The sequence below is a fragment of the Spermophilus citellus genome, assembly GCF_964194105.1.
Source record: "Spermophilus citellus genome assembly, chromosome: 11".
Taxonomy (NCBI): domain Eukaryota; kingdom Metazoa; phylum Chordata; class Mammalia; order Rodentia; family Sciuridae; genus Spermophilus; species Spermophilus citellus.
In genome coordinates, this window is record NC_138192.1 from 58,831,962 (window position 1) to 58,852,686 (window position 20,725).

At 32.9% G+C, this 20,725-nt stretch overlaps 1 protein-coding gene across 3 annotated transcripts in view; it reads left to right on the plus strand.

Annotated features, from left to right (window-relative positions):
* Positions 1–1,766: 1,766 nt before the first annotated feature.
* GALNT13 (polypeptide N-acetylgalactosaminyltransferase 13) overlaps positions 1,767–20,725 on the plus strand; it is a gene marked incomplete at both ends in the record, with an annotated part of 482,292 nt that continues 463,333 nt past the window's right edge. For all 3 annotated transcript variants that reach the window (XM_081261707.1, XM_081261705.1, XM_081261706.1), the window contains one exon: positions 1,767–1,908. In XM_081261707.1, coding sequence (XP_081117833.1) covers positions 1,767–1,908 — 142 coding nt within the window. The remainder of the gene's footprint in view (positions 1,909–20,725) is intronic.

A 20,725-nucleotide genomic window follows, 5' to 3' on the forward strand; every position in this document is an offset into this window, starting at 1 on the left:
GGAGGACCATTCAGTAACCATTGGCATTACATATACTTATTCCTAGGATTTTTTTTTCCACTGTCAATTGAGGAGACAAACTGCATCTTACGACTAAAGAAAGAAAATTTTATAACTTGAAGTGTTTCATTTTTCAAATTTAGAAAAATGCACACAGTAAGAGAAAATAAAGATTTTCCCTTGTCATCATATTATAGGCCGAGTTCCAATACTTAGCTATCAATTTCATAGAAAAATAAAGTAGAAATGACACAAATTAGGTAATTAGCATGACACTTTTTTTCTTCAGAAAAACAAATGAAACTCTGTGCTGTGTATTCTTTGGATTTGCACAATGTCTCCAAATATATAGTTTAAATGAATGTAAATTTTATATAATTATTGGAAATAGACTATTTTATAGTAATTTTTTAACTATCACTATTTGTGAATTTTAAGTTTTTATAAAGTAACACATAAATGCTGTTTATTTAAAAAAAAGTCTCAGCAAATTACATTTCATGTTTGTATTTTGAGACATTTTAATAGTTAATGGTAGATTTTCCATTGTAATGATATAAACAAAAGTTTATGAAATATTTCAAATTTCTTTGTATTTAATATTATTTACTCCGAACTGTCAAAACAATGTCACTTATTCACATCAATAAATTTATGCTTTAGTTGATATGAGTTAAAATGTAGCAAATTATATTGGATTATTTTTGGTCTGATTTATTTAATCTACCTATAGAAACTGGTTAGCCAGATAGTTATTGTTCAATGTTGTATAAAACAAACATGGATGGTTTTAATTTTATATTTACTTTCAGTATCTTTCAATGATTAGGTACTTATCTATGTTATACCATTTAGAATTCTTACTCTGATTACTTTAGGTCATTTTATATTAGTATGTTGTCTTCCCCTGTTAAATTGTTTCAAGACATACTAATCTATTCTCAAATGAGCATTTTTAAAGGTAATTAAGTGTTGATTTATTTCTTGTAGCTGCTGGGTTTGAGACTCTGACACCATTTTTAAAATTTTCTATACTAATAGATATTTGTTCTATAAGATGTTTTAGAAGCATGACATACTTATTCTTCACAGTAAATTTTTAGGTATGACACTCTTATCCTTATTTTACAAATGAGAAAGCTGAGGCTTGGAGAATCTCCCAATGGTATGAAGTAAAATGTCCAGACCTATCTATAAAGACCAGCTCTTAGTCACTGTAGAATTTAGTATCCCAGGATTATTTCTATTTTAGTAGTATAGGTAAATAGTAGTAGTAACATTTATCATTTTTTAGTATTTTTATATTTTTTAGTATTATTTAGTATTCAGTATTATTGTGTAAATTCAGAAATGCAGTATTTGACAACCTGTTTTTATATAGAATATCATTGTAGAAATTAAGGTAAAGGCAATACAATTTGAATAAATCATTAGTTTATCAATGATCCAGCAGAGTAGTGATAGATCTAGTATCAGGTGTGAGAATTGTAGCCAGCTGCCTTGGTAACAACTTTTGTCCACTTGGGCTTTTAATTTTGAAGACATGAATGCTGACATATTTGGGAACATGAAATAAGTCATGTTTTATGTTATATCTCCTTTCTGCAAAACAAAAACCCTATACAAAAATGAAATTCCTTTCTTTTTTTTTTCCTAATACAGTGGGATGCATCCTGCTTTCAACCTGGAGTTCACCTCTGTGTCGTGGATCTATCCAAGGAGCATTTGCCTTCAATCTCTGTGTTAACTAGAAATCAAGTAAAGACATGAGGAGATTCGTTTACTGCAAAGTGGTTCTGGCCACTTCACTGATGTGGGTCCTTGTGGATGTCTTCTTACTGCTGTACTTCAGTGAATGTAACAAGTGTGATGACAAGAAGGAGAGGTCCCTGCTGCCTGCACTGAGGGGTGAGTACCTGTGAAGCAAACTGGCAGTGACAACAAAATATAAAACTTCAAAATAAGAATAGTATTGCCTTATTACAAGAACAGAACTGTTAATGTACACTTAAGCACTTGGAAGCTACTTCCCTCTTCTAGGTCTTAGGGGTTTATTGGAAAGAAGGAAGAGTCAGTTAACTTCCCAGATACCTTTAATCTTAAATTCCAGTGTTCTGTGACTGCATGAAAAGAACTTTCAGTGAACTTTCAGATGGGACAGAATTTAAAATCTAGGCTCACAGGAGCCAAAACCTTTTAAAAACCAAGTGAGATAGATGGGGGCAGTAGCAAACTGGAATGGTATTTGTCATCCCTAATGATTTCCAAAACAGATTAAATTTTTTTTTTTTTTACAATAAAACACCTGCAAGTCACCAGATTTCACCTGTGGGCCATCAGATCTTTGGCTCCCTGTTAGGCAACAAAGATAACTTCAAGTCTATTGTAAAGTTACCTTATCTCAGTATTTACAATGACTAGATAACAATTAATTCTAAAGAGATTATTTCTATAAATGGTGATTTTTCAGATAAAGGCATAGGGATTCATTTTCTGCAAAATGATTACAAATAACTTTCTCAGTACTTTCTTTTTTTGTTGACTTCAAGGTCTATCAGTAGTTATATTTCTGAAATATTCCTCATAAGTGGGTACTTCTAAAGTACATAGAGTGGTTGAAATTAGTTTATTCTCTTAAACAAACATTAATTAATTCTCTACTTAGCAAAAGTTTTCTGCATAACTATGTCAAAAGGTAAATTTTATTTGAATCTAGATGAAATTTTCATAACATTCAAAAAATGAATCTAAGTTACCAAGGTGAAATTTGCCTTCATTTACTAATTATAGTATGTCTAATGTTATAGATAATTTTGAAGTTATTTATTAGTCAAGACACTCAAACAGAATTTTATTTATTCAATTATGTAACTTTTAGGGAAACACAGAAAAACAATTCCAAAAAATTAATTTTGTCCAGAGAACGTTTTGAAAATTCTGGGTTTACTTTAGATTAAAAAAAAAAAAATGCTCTCACTCCGTTGTAGAAATTCTGCATATTCTCTCTTTTTAAAATGTATCTAACACTCTCACTTTAGTTTTTGTTTAGTTTTTGACTGGTAGAAAGAATTCAGAGAAAAGTTCTTTGGAAGTGACTGAGTCTAGACTGATTAAGGTAGATTATATGCATTTTCATAGCTTTATTCTACAATTATTCAGGAAGAAGAACTTTATGAGTCCATCGGGTTTTGATAGATGAACATGGGATTGATTTACTGATCCATAGTTAAAGCCCTGAAGTAAATAAGCCTTTTTTTTTTTTTTTTTTTGAGTCTGTTGAGCTATTTCTTGGCTGAGTGGAAGTCTGTCTTGATGGATCACAACCATTTAGAATGATCACTTTGTTGAATGGAGGCATCTAGTTCAGTCACACACAAAAAGTTATGACCTGATTCAGCTCCCCCCCCCAAAAAAAAAAAAGCGAAACAAGCATCCTTTTCCTCAAGTACCCACAAAAGTACAGTTTTGCTGATTTAGGTCCTTAATGCTTACTCCTTAACCTTAAACTGTGAAATTTAAAGATGCAAGGCAAAATAATTTTTCCTTGTATTTAATTGTAAAGTTAAACCATGTTGTCTTCATCTGTAAGACTTTTTGTCTGATCAACACACTGTAGGCTGGGTGACTCACTTAGAACAGAAACTTACAAAACTTACAACTCAGTTTTGGATGATGGGAAGATCAAGATCAAGGCACTGGTTGATTGGTGTCTGTGAAGATCCTGTTTCTCATGCAAAACTGACTTCTCACTAACTTCACCTGGCAGATGGTTAAGGGATCTGTTTGTGACATTTCTATAAGGGTGTTAATCCCAATCATGAGGGCTTCTCCCTCAGGACTTAACCACCTCCCTGAGGTCACACCTCCTAATACTATTGCCAAACCTTTTAGAGTTCTAACAGGTGAATTTTGGGCAGAAACATTCAGTCCACTGTACTTTAATTTGGCACATTAATATCATTTGTCCTGTAAAATAGGAAATAGACATGAGGTTTTAATTTTATATTTTATTAGTATTTCAGATTATTTAGGAATTTGTACTATATATTTAGAGTTATTTATATGCAGTGATGTTGTAGAAAGTGTGTCTGACTTATATTTTTCTTTTAAATCTACTAAACAATGACTTTTGGTTTACAGAATTTGATCTTTCTGGGTTGGATTTGGTAGTTTCTAAGATGACTTATATTTTTAGACTTTATATAATTTTTAAGTACCCAATATTAACATACACTATGGATTAATTTTTGAGATATTTTCATTTATTAATTCATTAATTATTTATTTAGTATTTACTGTGTACTAAATCCTAGGAATATATAACTAAGGCCTTTGCAGTTTGGAATTTAATAAAACTGGGATTCTTCTAGTCATGGAGCTTACAGTAAATCACAAAGTAATCATTCCTCTTTCCACATGCACACACACATACAGTCATGTGTTACTTAAGCATGGGAAGGGGAGACAGTGGGAAACATTCTGGAGTATGTTTATAAAACTAAGACTGCTGTAGCCTCACTAGGTAATAAAATCTCATGGGAGCACTATTGTATATGCAGTTTCCATTGTTGACACATATTCAGTTAAATATACAAATTCAGCTAAAATGGTAAAGTAAAGTACACATGATTACAACACATAATGGGTGTTAGGATGAAGATGGATGCTCTAAGCTGAGGAAACAATCTAGGTGAATAGGTAAAATTTCACAGAGGCTATGGCATTAAGGTTAAGGTCTACAATACAAGACTAGGAAATAACTACTTAAAGAAGAAAATGCAAAATTTTAAATAGATTATTTAATAAAGATTTCAGTGTATCTCCCACCAGAATAATTTAAAAAGAGAAATTGCAGAATTAAAATTTGACTATTTAAATAACAGCTCTTAAAATTTAGAGTAATCAAAATAGTATTGACACAAAGCAGAAGTATAAATTGTCCAAGGAAATAGATTTAGACCTTAGACATAGACTCACACATTTGGAACATTCATTATATGACGGGGAAGCACTGAAGATCAATGCGAAAAAGAGCATATATTCAATAGATGGAACTGAGAATGAAATGGTAATCTGTGTAGAAAAAGATGCCTTACTCTTCTTCCCAGTTGATATAAACTTTGGATGTACTACAAACATAAATGCCAAAACCAAAATTTTAACTTGAGTAGAAAAAAAATTAGGCATCTACATGATCTTGAAATAAGGAAAATTCTAAGGCAAAACACAGGAAACATTGACATCAAAAAATAAAAGAGAAGTCACACATTGTTGAAGATATTCAAAGAACATACAGCTAACAAACTCTTACCAAGTATATATAAATAATGATAATATGTGTGTGTGTATGTGTGTGTGTGTGTGTGTGTGTGTGTGTGTATTTGTTTCTTATTATTAATAAGTCCAAATAAACTGACTATGGTCTATGCATGTAGTCCCAGTGACTCAAGAGACTGAGGCAGGACGATTGCAAATTCAAGGTCAACCTCCGCAACTTAGGGAGACCCTGTTTCAAAATAATATATAAAAAAGGGCTGAGGGTGTGTAACTTAGGGGTACAGTGCTGGCCTGGGTTCAATCCCCAGTATATCCTGCCCTCCCACACACACACAAAAAAAGAAAGAAAAATTAGAAACCCCCAAATAACCCTATTTAAAAATATAAGCAATAGATAGACACTTTAGAAAAGCAAACACATATGGCAATTAAACTTATGAGGAGATAATTAATATACATTATAATCAGGGAAAAACAGATCAAGGCTACAATGACATGCATTTATATCCATTCAGCTAACAACAATTATAAAGGTTAATAATGCCAATCATTAGAGTTGATGCATGTCTACACTTTTGTGGTGAACTCAGATAACAATTTAGTATTATCTCTGATATCTAAACATTCATACAGGACTCAGACGTCATAGTCATATATCCAAGAAAATTTCTTCCACAAGTATGTTCATAGCATCACTACTCACTGGAATAAAACTTGTAAATAACATACAGGCCAATCAATGGAAAGAACTGAAGGATAGACATTTGGTATATAGATTGAAGGAATTATTATATAGTAATCAAAATGAATGCTCTTTCATCAATATGGATGAATCTTGACAATAAAGTAGTAAATTAATGATAAGTTATACCCCACAAAGAGTAAGTATATATAAACTACTTGAAAGCAAAAAAAAAAAAACCCTAAAATTTAAGAACATATATTAAAAGAGTATATAGAGATGTAAGACTTCATAAAAAGCAAGTGAGGCTAACTATGAATATAGGATTTAGATTGTTGCCTGTCATGCACGTGGGGAAATAAGGGAATAGGATCAGAGTGAACATTATGACTTGATATGAACCATTTGGAATATGAGTTTGATGTATTTTTAAAAAAATTTCTATTAATTATTAATGGACCTGTGTTTATTTATTTGTTTATATGTGATGCTGAGGATAGAACCCAGTCAGTGCCTCAAACATGCTTGGCACAACCCCAGTCCTTGATATATTATTTTTATTAATAACTAAATGAATAAAGAAGAGCCACTGAATGCATTTAAAAAGTGATAAGACACCAATGGGTTCCAAAAATAGGGCAGACATATTCAGATTTGTATTATGGAAGAATCACTATGGATACAACATGGACAATGCTTTGGAGAAGAGCCACTATCTTCAGGGCACTGGATAGGAAGCTGTCCAGCAGTCTATGCATCTTGTGTTGGAAGTGATACCAATTTATAGCAGACCAGCAGGAATGAGGTGTGAGAGAAACAGGCAAAAATTGAAATCTGGGTGCTTGACAGGATCTAGCAGATATTGAAGGTATAGGTTCTATGGAAAAGTCTTGGGTTTCTTGGATCCAGTTTCCAGAGGGAGGGCTCATTGTAAGAGATGATTCGAGCAGGATGGATACTGAGTTTATTTCAGACATGCTGCATTTGAGACACCTGTTAAGAAATACAATTGTTCCATCAGAAGTTGGCTATAACATTCAACTCTATCAAACTTAAAAAACAATTTTATCATCATTTTTCTAAAGTGGTTTATATTTTTATCTTTTTTTAAAAATGGAGTATGTGGAATATAATTGAATCTTTGCTACAGAGTCAGCATTGTCATTTTACACATCAATAATTGAGTAATGCTGTAAAAAGAGATGATTTCAGGAGTTTATGAGAGTGTGTAGAGCTGTTCAAACATTAGATACAGACACATGCATATCTATGTATTTTTCTGTTTTATAAGGGACTGCTTTTTGATAACATAAACACTTATTAGGGGGCACATTAACTCTTTCACGACATCCTGGTGCCACCTAAAAAAATGCACTAGCAGATACTTCCCATTCCTGTTTATGTGGAAGATTGAGTTGTACTCATTACCAAATTGGAAGAGTTAGAGTAGATATTAGAGAGAATTTTTAAAAAGCCAAAGGTTGGCTGTAGTATACTTATGAAAGCTCTAGGGAGATTTAAAATCATATGTCAGGTTTGCATGAGCACTGTGCTACAGTGGACCTTAGTCCCAGTTTCCCCACTAAGGCCTATGTCCTCAGTAGGTGAATTGGTGTCTCTGGGCCTCAGTTATCCCTGTAACAAGGAACAAATATGAATCAATAGTTTGAAAATCTTTCTAGTTCCTAATTGAATGGTGTTTCTAGATTTTATAAATTCCAGGACATGTAGGATTGCAAACTATTTCAGTCTCTACTTTTTGGTTGGTCCATAGATAATGTGTAGTTTGAGATAGGAAATGGGGGCATAGAAGTGATTCAGTGGGAAGGCAATCTGCCTGAAAACCCCAGAGGGCCTTTATAGCATCACAAATGACAGAAGTGATACAGAAATTGAAATTGTGTGATGCTAAGGGGACATGCTATAATTTTAACAACCAACAGAATAGCTTTTTTTTTTCTTTTTTTTTTTGGTACCAGTTATTGAACTCAGTGCATTTGACCATGGAGTACCATCCCTACCACTATTTTGTATTTTATTTAGAGAGAGTGTCTCACTGAATTGCTCAGTGTGTTGCTTTTGCTGAGGCTGGCTTTGAACTTGTGATCCTCTTGCCTGAGCTTCCCAAGCCACTGGGATTACAAGCATGTGCCATCATGCCCAGCCAAAACAGTGTTTGATTATCATACTCTTTTAGGTTCAATAAAGGATTCTGTCATCAATAAATGCTAGTTTGCATTGGAGTTTAAGTTTTATGCTTTCATTAGATACCACTGTGGAGATACATATTCTGAAAACTAGATTTGAGTACTTATCTTCACTCCCACAGATACCTAGACCCTATCAAGGTGTCCTGTGGGATAGTTAAACTTTGGTCAGGAAGGTCTTTAGCAGGGATCATTCTGCTTGCAGATCTGTATAAAACAGTCATCATCTTATTTTTAGGTTCTCAAAATTATCCTAGTCCATGTGTGTCCCTTGTACCTCCCCACTATGGGCTCTGCGTTGGGGGACATAAAAAATAGTGGAGTTGCTGACTCATGATCTCCGTTCAGTACCTCCATGTGTCCTTGTTCCTGCAAGGCATAGTAACTGGTTTCTTTTTATAAATTGAGGGAAACAGGCAGCCTCCCTCTCTTGGATCCCTCTTCTGCTGCTTTCTAAGTGATCTTCTCATAGTCCTGGACTCTTTTATTAGACAGCTAACATTCATTGATTTTGTATGACTAATCTTCCTCCTTGAAAGGGAGTATTCTTGTGTGTGAGGAAAAACCAATGACTAGAGAATTAAGGTATTAAACCAAGATTGTATTTACTCTGGTTTTTAAAGTACATGGCTTAATCTTTGTGGATAGGTAGAAGAGTGTGATTGATTAAAATGGATTATCGATACTGGAGTGACTCATGTATTATGATGAGCACTAATTTAGGGTGATAGGCAATGGTATTTATTTATAGTCTTACAAAAAAAAGTGGGGCATATAGACACAGTCAACCTAGATAAAGGGCATATATATCCCATAAATTTTAAAAAGCTCAAATTATCTCTGTTTGCTGATGACATGATCCTATACTTAGAAGACCCAAAAAACTGCAGCAGAAGATTTCTAGAGCTCATAAATGAACTCAGCAAATTAGCAGGATACAAAATCAACACCCATAAATTAATTGTGTTCCTATCCTCCAATATTGAATCTGCTGAAAAATAAATTGGGAAAACAATCTCATTCATTATAGCCTCAAAACAAAACAAAACAAAAAACAACTTGTGAATCAGTCTAACAAAAGACCTGAAAAAACTCTACAATGAAAATTATAAAGTACCAAAGAAAGAAATTGAGGAAGATCTTAGAAGATAAAAAAAATCTCCCATGTTTTTTGATAGGCAGAATTAATATTAAAATGCCTATAATACTATACAGATTCAATGCAGTTACCATCAAAATTCCAATGACATTTTAGAAAAATAAGTCATGAAAGTAATTTGGAAAAAAATTGATTTGAATATCCAAATCAATTCTTAGTGAGAAAAGTGAAACAGGAGGCATCACAATACAGACCTCAAATTATGCTACAGAGTTATGGTAACAAAAACAGCATGGTACAGGCACCAAAACAGAGATAAAGACTGATAGAGTAGTGTAGGAGACCCAGAGACAAACCCACATAAATAATGTTATACTAAACAAAGGTACCAAAAACATACATTGGAGAAATGATAGTCTCTTCCACAAATTGTGCTAGGAAAAGTAAAAATCCATATGAAGTAGAATGAAATGTAACCTCTCTATCTCACCCTGCACAAAACTCAACTCAAAGTGGAACAAAGAGCTAGAAATTTGAAAAGAAACCCTGTATACACCAGAAGAATACATAGGCGCAGTTCTCCATTATGTTAGCTTAGGAACCAACTTCCTTAATAAGACTCCTGAAGCACAAGAAATAAAATAAAATAAAAAAATCAATAAGAGGGATGGTATCAGATTTAAAAGCTCTGTACTACAAAAACAATCAAGAGTGTGTAGAGAGAGTCAACACAATTGGAGAAAATGTTTTTCCACCACACCTTAGACACAGCATTAATCTCCAAGATATATAAAGAACTAAAAACATAACATCAAAAAACAAACAAACAAAAATCCTCCAAAAATGCAATCAACCGATGGGCAAATGAACTAAACAGACGTTTTTCCATAGAAGAAATATTAAAAAAAAAACAAATCATCGTATGGTTAAAAAAAAAAAAGAAAAGAAATACAATGATCAACAAATGTGAAAAAATATTCAACATCTTTAGCAATTAGATAAATGCAAATTAAAACTAAACTGAGATTTCATCTCATTCCAGTCAGAATGGCAATTACCAACAATATGAGTAACAGTAAATGTTGACCAGGATTTGGGGAAAGGGTACAATCATACTTTTTGGTAGAATTGCAAATTGGTGCAACTATCCCATACTAAAAAACAGTTTGGAGATTCCTCAAAAAACTAGGAATAAAATCACCATATGACCCAGTTATTATGACCCAGTTAACCCATTCTCAGTATAAAGCCAAAGGATCTAAAATCAGCATACTACAGTGACACAGTCCCATCAATATTTATAATAGCACAATTCACAATAGCCAAGCCATAGAGCCAACCTATATGCCCTTCAACAGACGAATGGATAAAGAAAGTGTGGTATATATACACAATGGAATATTACTCAGCCATTAAGAAAAATGAAATTATGGCATTTGTCAGTAAATGGATGGAAATGGAGAATATCATGCTAAGTGAAAGCAGCCTATCCTTAAAACTCAAAATTTGAACATTTTCTCTGATATGGGGAGCTAATTCAAAATAAGGTGGGAGGAGGATTAATAAAAAAGAATAGAAGAGAGATCAGTGGAGTATACAAAGGGCGATGAAGTGAAGGGAAGAGGAATGGGATAGGGAAAGTCAGTAAAATGAATATGACCTACTGTCCTATGTACAGATATGAATATACCACAATGAATCTCACCATCATGTGTATACACAAGGCACTCATTTTAAAAAAGCTATAAGTAAATAACAGAAAGTTCAGTAGAATAGAGGGAAGGAAATGGGCTGTAAGGGACAGAAAGGGGGAGCACTGGGGACTGAATTAGAACAAGCTGTATTCTATATATTTATAGTTATGTCAAAATGAATTCTATTGTCAAGTGTAACTAAAAAGAACCAATTAAAAAAAGAAAAAGAAAAACTAATAGACTTGGTGAAAATTTTTTTAAGATTTTTTTTTTTTTTTAATGTGGTGCTGAGGATCAAACCCAGGGCCTCGCAAGTGCTAGGTGAGCGCTCAACCACTGAGCCACAATCTCAGCCCAGATTTGGTGAAATTTTGACCTCTGATATTTGCTTTGGATTTTCAGACTCATATCCACAATTTTTTCTCATCCTCCTGCCAGTCCACACAACCACATTAATATCATGAATAAAAATAAATATACTCAAGAAAGAGTATTAGGTATACTGTGCTACACACCACTGCCTATGCGTTATTTTGATTGATTAATTAATTAATTATTAATTATTATTTTATTAATTTGATTGATTAATTAATTAATTAATTTTGAAAGCAGAATTGAGGGTATATACTATTAATAAACTGATTTATAAATGAGAAACAGACAGAAAATTTAATTCATTTTTTTTTTTAGGTCACAAAAGTAGTTAAGAAGAAGAAAGAGTTCACAGCCTGATTTGTCGAGATTCTTAGTACAGACTTTGGAATCACAAGACTATGCTGTGTCCCTGACTTAGATATACCTGGGTTCCTTCTAAAAAGCCAAGTAATCACGACATTTATATGCTATTTATAAAATATTCATAAAACGGATGTTTCTGGAGGACATTGAAAGAAATGGCCACTGACTTTAGGTTAAAAAGGGCCTTGTTCAATGTATTTTAAGCAAAAGTATCTTTTCTTGGCTCACTTTGACTTATTTCAGACTTAAACAGTTTTGCATATATTGAGCCACTGCAGAATACTGATGAATTTAGGTTACAGTTTTCCTCAGTGGTAACCTTTGGGCCAAGCCTCTGAAATCTTAGAAAGGATAGTTAAAGATTAAAAACAATAGTGAGATACTGTTATTTTTAAAGATTAATAGGAATAATTAATGTCAATATTTTGTCCACTCATTCAGTAAAATACTGGCTATGTACTCTGTAATGTATAGAGTTTCATCAAGTAGAATATCAGTCTTCAAGAATCACACAGTGTAATGGAGACATGATGTGCACATACTTATAACACCAAAGTAGAAGAGAGAACCCAATCACGTAAGTCCTTTTGATAGTAGCATGACTCCATCTATGGGGGTTTTGCTCTCATGACCTAAACACCTGTTCCTCTTAAAAGTTTTCATGTCCCAACACCTGCACATCAGGAATCATTTCCAACACATGAATTTGACAGATACATTTAGACCATTGCATAATGATGGACTAAACTTTGTTTATCCTTTCACTTACTGGAGGACACTTTGGATGTTTCCGTCATTTTGCTTCTTAAATGAAGCAACATTCATACACAATCCTGTGTGTGGACATATGTTTTCAGAACTCTTGGGAAAATACCAAGGAGTAGAGTGCTGAGTCATATGCTAAGTGTATGTTTAATATTGTGAAATACTGCCAGTCTGCTTTCCCAACTTTGAGTATTTTCTATTCCCATTTTAGCAAATATAGTAACTTCATGTTGGTATCTCATTGTGACTTTAATTTGCACTTCTTGATAACTATTGAATAATGAGCATTATTTTATGTGTTTTATTGGCCAATCTTCTCTTATGAACTGTCTTCTTCAATATTTCTTGCCTATTTTTACATAGGGTTGCTGCTTACCTTTTTTTTAAATGTGTCTTTGAAAGAGCAGAGTTTTAATTTTGATGTAAACTAATGTGTAATTTTTTTTCTTATTTTTGTGTTAAGAAATATTTGGGTACTCCTAGGTATGAAAGTTTTCTACTGTATATATATTTTTTTCCTAAAATATGAGTGAGATTTTTGTTGTTGTTGTTGTTGCTTTTTTTTAACCTTTTAATATTTGAGTTAATTTTTGTGTAGAGTATGAGGAGAGGATGCTACCCCCCCCCCAAAAAAAAAATAATCCAGTTGTTTCAGAAACATTCCTTCCTTGAAGATAAGAAAGAAAAGAATTTTAGAAATAATGACATTTTTATAGTTCTCAAATATTTATCTATTAACCTTTCTATTGCTAGAATATGCTAAATAACTCAAAAAAATCCAAATTTTAGTAAATCTTTAGGTTGCTTTTTTTTTTATTTTTGGTGCTGAGAGTGTCAAATCCAGGACCTTGTATGTGCTAGGCAAGAGCTCTTTCTCTGATATATACTCCTATCCCTTCTTTAGGCACTTAAATTTGAATAACAATAAAGAATATAATGGAATTTATTCAATTTCTTTACAAACTAGCACTTTTTTTCCCCCAAATAATAAAATGACTATTCATTGTAGAAAAAAGCTGAAAAGAAAAAAAGAAAATAACTTGGAACTGAACCCAGGAACTCTGTTCATTATGAAATAAAATTTCAATTTTAATTTTTTAAATCAATATTTCAGGATCATTTTGTTCTATATGATATATTCTTTCAAGACCTACTTTTACTGGCTACAGAGTATTTTATCTCATATCTTTCTACACTGTAATTTTCATTACTGTTTATCACTAAATTTTTTTAGATTGCTTCACATTTTTTATGAATAGTTTATGAAGTTTTATTGCTGCTTATATTCTTAGGCTACAGTGTTGGTTACATGATTAATTTTTTAAAGGTGTAATTATTTTTATATAGACATTTCCAATTATTTTCTGGGGTTCTCTTGATTTTTAGTTATCGTCAATATATGAGAATACTTATTACAATATTTATGACTTAGTTTCAAACACATTTGCTAATTAGATTACTTTTTTTTTTTTTTTGCTGGGGATGTGGCTCAAGCGGTAGCGCGCTCGCCTGGCATGCGTGCGGCCCGGGTTCGATCCTCAGCACCACATACCAACAAAGATGTTGTGTCCGCTGAGAACTAAAAAATAAATATTAAAAAAAAGAAAGAAAAACTAGATTACTTTTAATCATAAATTTTTTGAGCTTTTCAGTTTTAGTTTTACTCACATGGAATGGCTATATATTATATATGTTTGATATATAGTTACGCATTTAATTGTAATATAGCAGTAGGGATACATTTTAATTTTTAGATAATTATCACTTGTGATGTGCATTGAACCATTTATTCTCTCATTATTTATTTTGTGGTTACCATTAACATATGGAAAATATTTATATATTTCAGGGTCTTATGTTGGCTATTCATTTGGTTCTGTTGATTTATCTTTTATGTCATATTCTAGACCTAAATTACTTTGATCATTTAGCTTCATATTATCAGAGGATATGCTTGACAAGTTGTAGCTTTTCTAGACACAAAAATGAGTGTCTTCATTGACTCTTTTCAGTGTTTTCACTATACCAATATGTCACTGTCCTTGTCTATAAAATGAGAGATTTTGTGCAGGCTTACCTTTCCTTTGTAATAAAAATTCCAAATCCATGGATTTTTTTCCCCTTGAAAAACAAATAGAATGATTTGTGTTGTCACTGAAGTTTACCATATATTTAAATAGACTGGGTTTGTGAAAATATGCCAGAATATTTGTCTAAAAATATACCTGGCATCACTATAATCACTATCTTTCATCCTTTTGTTTCATATTTTTTGAAAGAATATACACACATGTTTTCTTATAGGTTTGTAGGTCTGTCGCATTGATTCTATTGGTACAGTGTGCAAGGGTATTGCAGATAAGATAATACAGAGAAAAGACCGTTACTGTGTTTGGATCTGGATTTTTTCTATGGACTTAATGAGAAGTCTGTTCCAGATGTAATCTCTATTCCATCTCCAAATTTGTGTATTAAATAAACTAGAAAAAATGTATTAAGAATCATAAACCATTCTACAAAACATTGTTAATATGAATTATTCCTAATTTACCTTAAATTAATAGTTCTGAAATCAAAATCTTTTTCATTTAATTAAAACACTTGTAAAATGTTGTTTTTATTAGACATTCCTCAAATATAATGCCAGATTCTGTCTTTGGGATGTTTATTCTCCTTCTGGGTTAGAATAACCGAGGTTTAATTATTTAAATATCTTTTTTTTTTCAATGTAGACAAACATAAAAATGATTTTAAACACCTTTAAGAAAACTATACACACATAGATTAGTATAAAAAAGTTTCAATTCTTTCTTTCTTTTCTTTTTTTTTATTTTTAGTTGTAGATGGACACAATGCCTTTATTTATTTATTTTTCCTTATTTTTTATGTGATACTGAGGATCAAACCCAGTGCCTCACAAGTGCTAGGCAAGCACTCAACCACTAAGCCACAACCCCAGCCCCATATTTCTTTATATTTCTGATAGTTATTTTCTTTTACTTTTTTTATCCTGATATATTTGACTAAATTTATATACTGGGCATTTTCCTGAATTATTAAACATTTCTTATCATGTGATTTTATGGGCTATACATTATTCCAACTAATATATCATAATTTGCTTAAATATATCCTTTTGGATATTACAAAGAAAGTAAAAAGTTGAAAATCTTTATTACTTATTCAATAATGGCATAAGTGCCATCATTTTTTTGTCATATGGTATGGTTCACTTGTGTTTGCTTAAAGTACTCTTTGAATTTATTTGGGCATGTCAAATCCTAATCCTGCTTATTATTTATTATATGGGATGTGAGCTGGGACTCAAAGGATAAATTTCTAATGGTAAGAAATTATTCTTTAGGAACCTAATGCTCCTGTTGAATTACAAGGATTATGTGTATTATCAGCATTCTCCAGCATTACCTTCCAATTAGTAGGAGTCCACTAGGTGCCAAACACTGAATTCAGAGCACCATGTGCTATATCTGTGCAATATCACTTTGTCTTTAAATGTTTCTGTGGAAAAATTAAAAGATAATTATCTTGAAAATATTTTCCACATACATTCCACAGATGTCTTCCAACTACACAGTTTTCCCACTATTACTTCATCAGAAATGGCTTGGGCTTCTATATTGCTAAATCAAGGTCCAATTCTCATCTTTTATTTTACTAGCTAATCCTATAACTTCAGAAACAGCTTACCATTGTCACCTCTTTGCAATGCTGCTGTTATGGTATTATGGTAGAAACAATCACATTCTTTTTTTTTTTTTTTTTTTTTTTGTCTAACTGTTCCTTCCCAATCTCTTTGCAAATTCCCTCTCTTTATCTCACCTCCTGATGTTCAGGTAGCCCAGGAACTGGATTGAATTAATCAATTATTTCTATTCAGATCCACTCTTAATGGTCTTATCCAATCAAATCTCATCCCTTTATGCACAGTGACATACCTTCACAATGTTCAAATTTTGATATCCATCCCACAGCTCCCTCCAAATTTTTAGATATTATGACCAAGGCTTAATTGACTTTTTTTTTTTATTTAAGAAACATCTCAAACTTACTGTGTGAGTGTATAAAACTGAGCTCCTCATTTTCCACCAAAAGCTACTCTGCTTGTAGTCATCTCTATCTCAATTTTTAAAAATAGTTCTATCACTCCAGCTGTATAAGCCAAATGTTTGTCATCCTTAACTTTTTCTCTCACATTCCATATTAGCAGATCCTGTTTATTCTTCCTTCAAAAAAATAATCAGAATTTAAACCTAAGTCAGATCATGCCATTTTTCTACTCAAACCATTTTGCTGGTTTCCATTGTTCAGAGTAAAAGCTAAAGTCCTTACAATGCCTTACCAAAATCTTCTACCAGGTCCCCTGTAGCTAGGTTTACTTCATGGGCATTTGTTCACCCCTGATTCACTCCACTTTAATCACACTGGCTTTCTTGCTATTCTTGTAATATGCTGTGTGTCTTTCTACCTCAGGGCCTTTGTCTTGTTGTTTCTTCTGTTTGTCAGGTTCTTTCTCAAGTTTTTTTTTTTTTTAATGTCTTATTTTTTTCTCTTTGCCTCTTTCAGATGTTATCTTAAATGTCACTGGTTTGTTATAGCCTCCCTGACCACTCTATTAGAAAATACAAATTATTCCTTTTCCTTCTGTTCCCTATCTTTTCTGCTTTCTTGTGCACACTGCATATTTCACTACCTGACATGTTATGTTATTTATTTACATCTTTTTTTCCACCCTCCCTGCCTAAGAATGAAAGTGGAAGTCTGGTTATGTTACGAATTATATCTCCCGTGACTAAATGTGCTTGGTACATCAGATGTGTGAATAAGTGAAGGGACATGCAATGATTGCTTGCACAATGTGGTCACAGTGGAAGGATGTGTAGAGCAAGAATTGAACTTTTGTCCCCTAAATATTTCACCACTAAAATAATTTCAAGACTGTAACTAAAAGCCTAGACACAGAATAGGTAGTATGCAGACATGATCAATGTACAAAGAAGGCATAACGTTTTCAAACATAGGTTTTTCTAACACTTGAAAGCTTCAAAGATATTTTTCCTCTTAGAATAAAACTTTGTAGTATGAAGGTGATTGCATGCATTATTGTTCATGCTATTTTTTGTGTGTTTTATACAGATTGGCCAAATATAACCACTATTATAGGTTGAATTTTGTCTCACAAAAAATCAAAATGTGACTTTATTTGGAAGTTGGGCCTTTGCAGATGTAATTACCTAGGGATTGAGGTGAGGTCATGGTGAACTAGGTTAGAATTTAAATCCAGCAAATGGTAGGGAAAGAGTACTGGAGCACAGCCTTGCTGGCACCTAATTTTGAACTTCAAACCTCCAGAAATGGGAGAATGCTTCTCTATATTTTTTCATTACCAAGTTTTTGAAAATTTGTTATGCCCAGTGTAGGAAATTAATAGAACCATTGATAACCATTTTTCAAAGAATGAAGGCATGACATGACTCAAATCATAAAGTAGTTCCATCAGGATACTGAGGAGACTTTAAGAAGACTTCATTCCTCATTCAAGGTGCTACTACAAACATACTTTTCTATTCTTCTAACCTTAATATTAGGATAAAAATAGAATGTTTAATACTTCCTAAGGATATGATTTCATTTCTAAGAATATCACCTACATTAGAAAAAATTAAGTAAATAAATGTTTAGAATATTTAAAATTTAACCAATTTATATAAGCAGACTGCTGTTACTTTTATGATTCGAAGTTCTCACTTCTCATGACAAAAGGAACTATAAATGAATTGGAAACTATGTCAAAGTATGCACATATAGCTTTGTATTGGATACATGGGTGAAACTTTTTAATTAGGGACAGTTAGGCTAATCTATGAAGTGACCTCATTACTGGTATTCATAATACTATATGATAAAAAGTGAAAAAAGTGATTTAAAGTAATTATCATGTTTTAGATAATGACTTCTAACAATCTCAGAAGTCATTTACCTTGACTTTTCTCCAATTTTTTTAAAATTCTCAGTGACAACAAATACATTTTCAGATGAAATTTTATATAAATAGAATTTATCAATTGATAAAATAGGAAATTTTTCTATGTAAAGAGCGATTACCAGTCGAAAGCCCATTTTCTTTTCATTAAGGAAATGGGGATCCATCAATTATCAAACTTTTCTAGACAAGTTGTAGAGGCCAAGCTGAAACAGAACCTTGAGGATTCTGACCTAGTGCTATACCGAGAAATTATAGTAACTGTTTACAGCCTTGCTTTTGGCTTCATGGGTTTTATAATGTCTTTTCTTGAAATGCATCCATATGGTTATATCCATTGTACCCAATATTATTAAGAGTAACTGATGTTTACCATGAATTATTTCAAACCTACTAATACATAATTTTTGATGATACTTTGGTAGAATATATTTTATTTCATTATTATTACTAGTTTCTCATTGAAAATTCTTGCCATCTGAGATTTATGCCAACTCATGTCTTTGTTCAATTCACCTAGTACATTAAATGTCTTTTGCCACACGACCAGCATGCTGGCTTCATACAAGAGCTTCATAGCATAGAAGTTAACTAGTGAGATCAAAATAAACACACAAGACTCAATTACCTTTTTCTTTGACCAGGTCTGAGACCACCCTCCTTCTGGCTCCTGCCTCAAACCACCAGGTGGGGCAGCAAGGCTTACTCAGGACTAACAGGAGAGAGAGGGAGAGCACACCAGAGGATGGCCTTTTATTGGGGAACAAGAAATTCAGGGGAAATTCTATCCAATGAAGGTCGAGGGGGACAGAATTCCAAGGTCAGGGTCAGTGATTGGTCTCAGGGTCAGTGGTAAGTCACACCCCCACATGGACAGGCTCTCGCACCTGGAGAGGGTGGGGATTAGTTCCAATGCAGTTTGGCCAGAATGCCTCACATCCAATCAGGGAGGTGCCCAATCACCTGCGAGAATGGCTTCCCACAAATGTCTCCCATTGTAATCTCATTATTTTCATGTATATGCATTTTTTTCTTAATTAAAGACACTGGGTTCAGAATTCATTCATAACTTAATATGAGTGTCTTTCATAGAGTAAGTATAGAATCAGCATTTTGTGAATGAATACATTTTGATTTAGCTTGGATACTGCTCCCTGCTTTTATTTTAAAATGGTTCTTTGAAGATCTTTAAGTTCTTTATGCTACTCATATACCTACCTATTGGAATGAAATGAACCTGACCACATATAGAAGGTCTTTTTCTATGACTTGACATATAATGTCAGGTAGAGTCTGTTGATACTGCTATGAACATTGTGTGCCCTCAATAAATATTTGTTGAATGAACATCTCTAATAGGTCTGCATCTCAAAGCTAAAGAACAGCTTGATGTTACCAATGATTTATAGACTTTTACTTTGACTAGTTCCTGAAATTATCCTGACATTGTGCTTTTTTCTTTGAACTATCTTGCTGTCTTGATGTTCTTCTCCTTCCAATGTTTTCTCCACACTGATGGCAGGATAAATCTTCCTGAAACACTTCTTTGAGGGTGTTGCTCGTTTGCTCAGTGTCCTTCAGTAACTTTCAACTAATGGCAGCTCAAAGTCAGAACTTCTTACCCTGGCATTTTAAGCTATCTACAATCTGGCCACCATACAAATTTTACTCTTATATTTGAATACTTTTCTAAATACAACTAACTTAGGACTTCTAAAGGGACAGTATAGTATTGTATAGTACTAATTAACATATGAGCATTTGTATGAGATAGATCTGCATTTTACACCCAAGTCTGTTATTTCCTGAAGGTGTGACCTTGTATAGCTCTTTTGTTATTGTTCAGTTTCTTCACTGAAAATAGCAATGATGATCACATCAGCTTTCATTTGTTCCTTTAACAATTTATGTAGTGAGTGCCTACTATGTCCTGGGCACTCCTCTATGTACAGGGATAGATCAGTAAACACAATGGATATTATAGAGCTTGCATACTAGTGGAGGGAACAGAGGGTAAATAGAATAAAAGACAACCTATAGCTACGTTGCTGTATAGGGGTCTTAGGTTCATTGTCTCCATTCAGCAAAATATTGAAGAAAAGGACAAAGATATAGCAAGCAAGCAGCTGGTTTATTGCAAAAGTTTCAGTAACAAACTTCTCTGAAGAAAAGGGGCCCTGGAGCTGGGAGTTCAGTGGGGAAGTTTTAGCTTGTTCTTTTTATGGTCCTTGGAATTTCTTCCTTTTTAAAAAATCTCCTTTC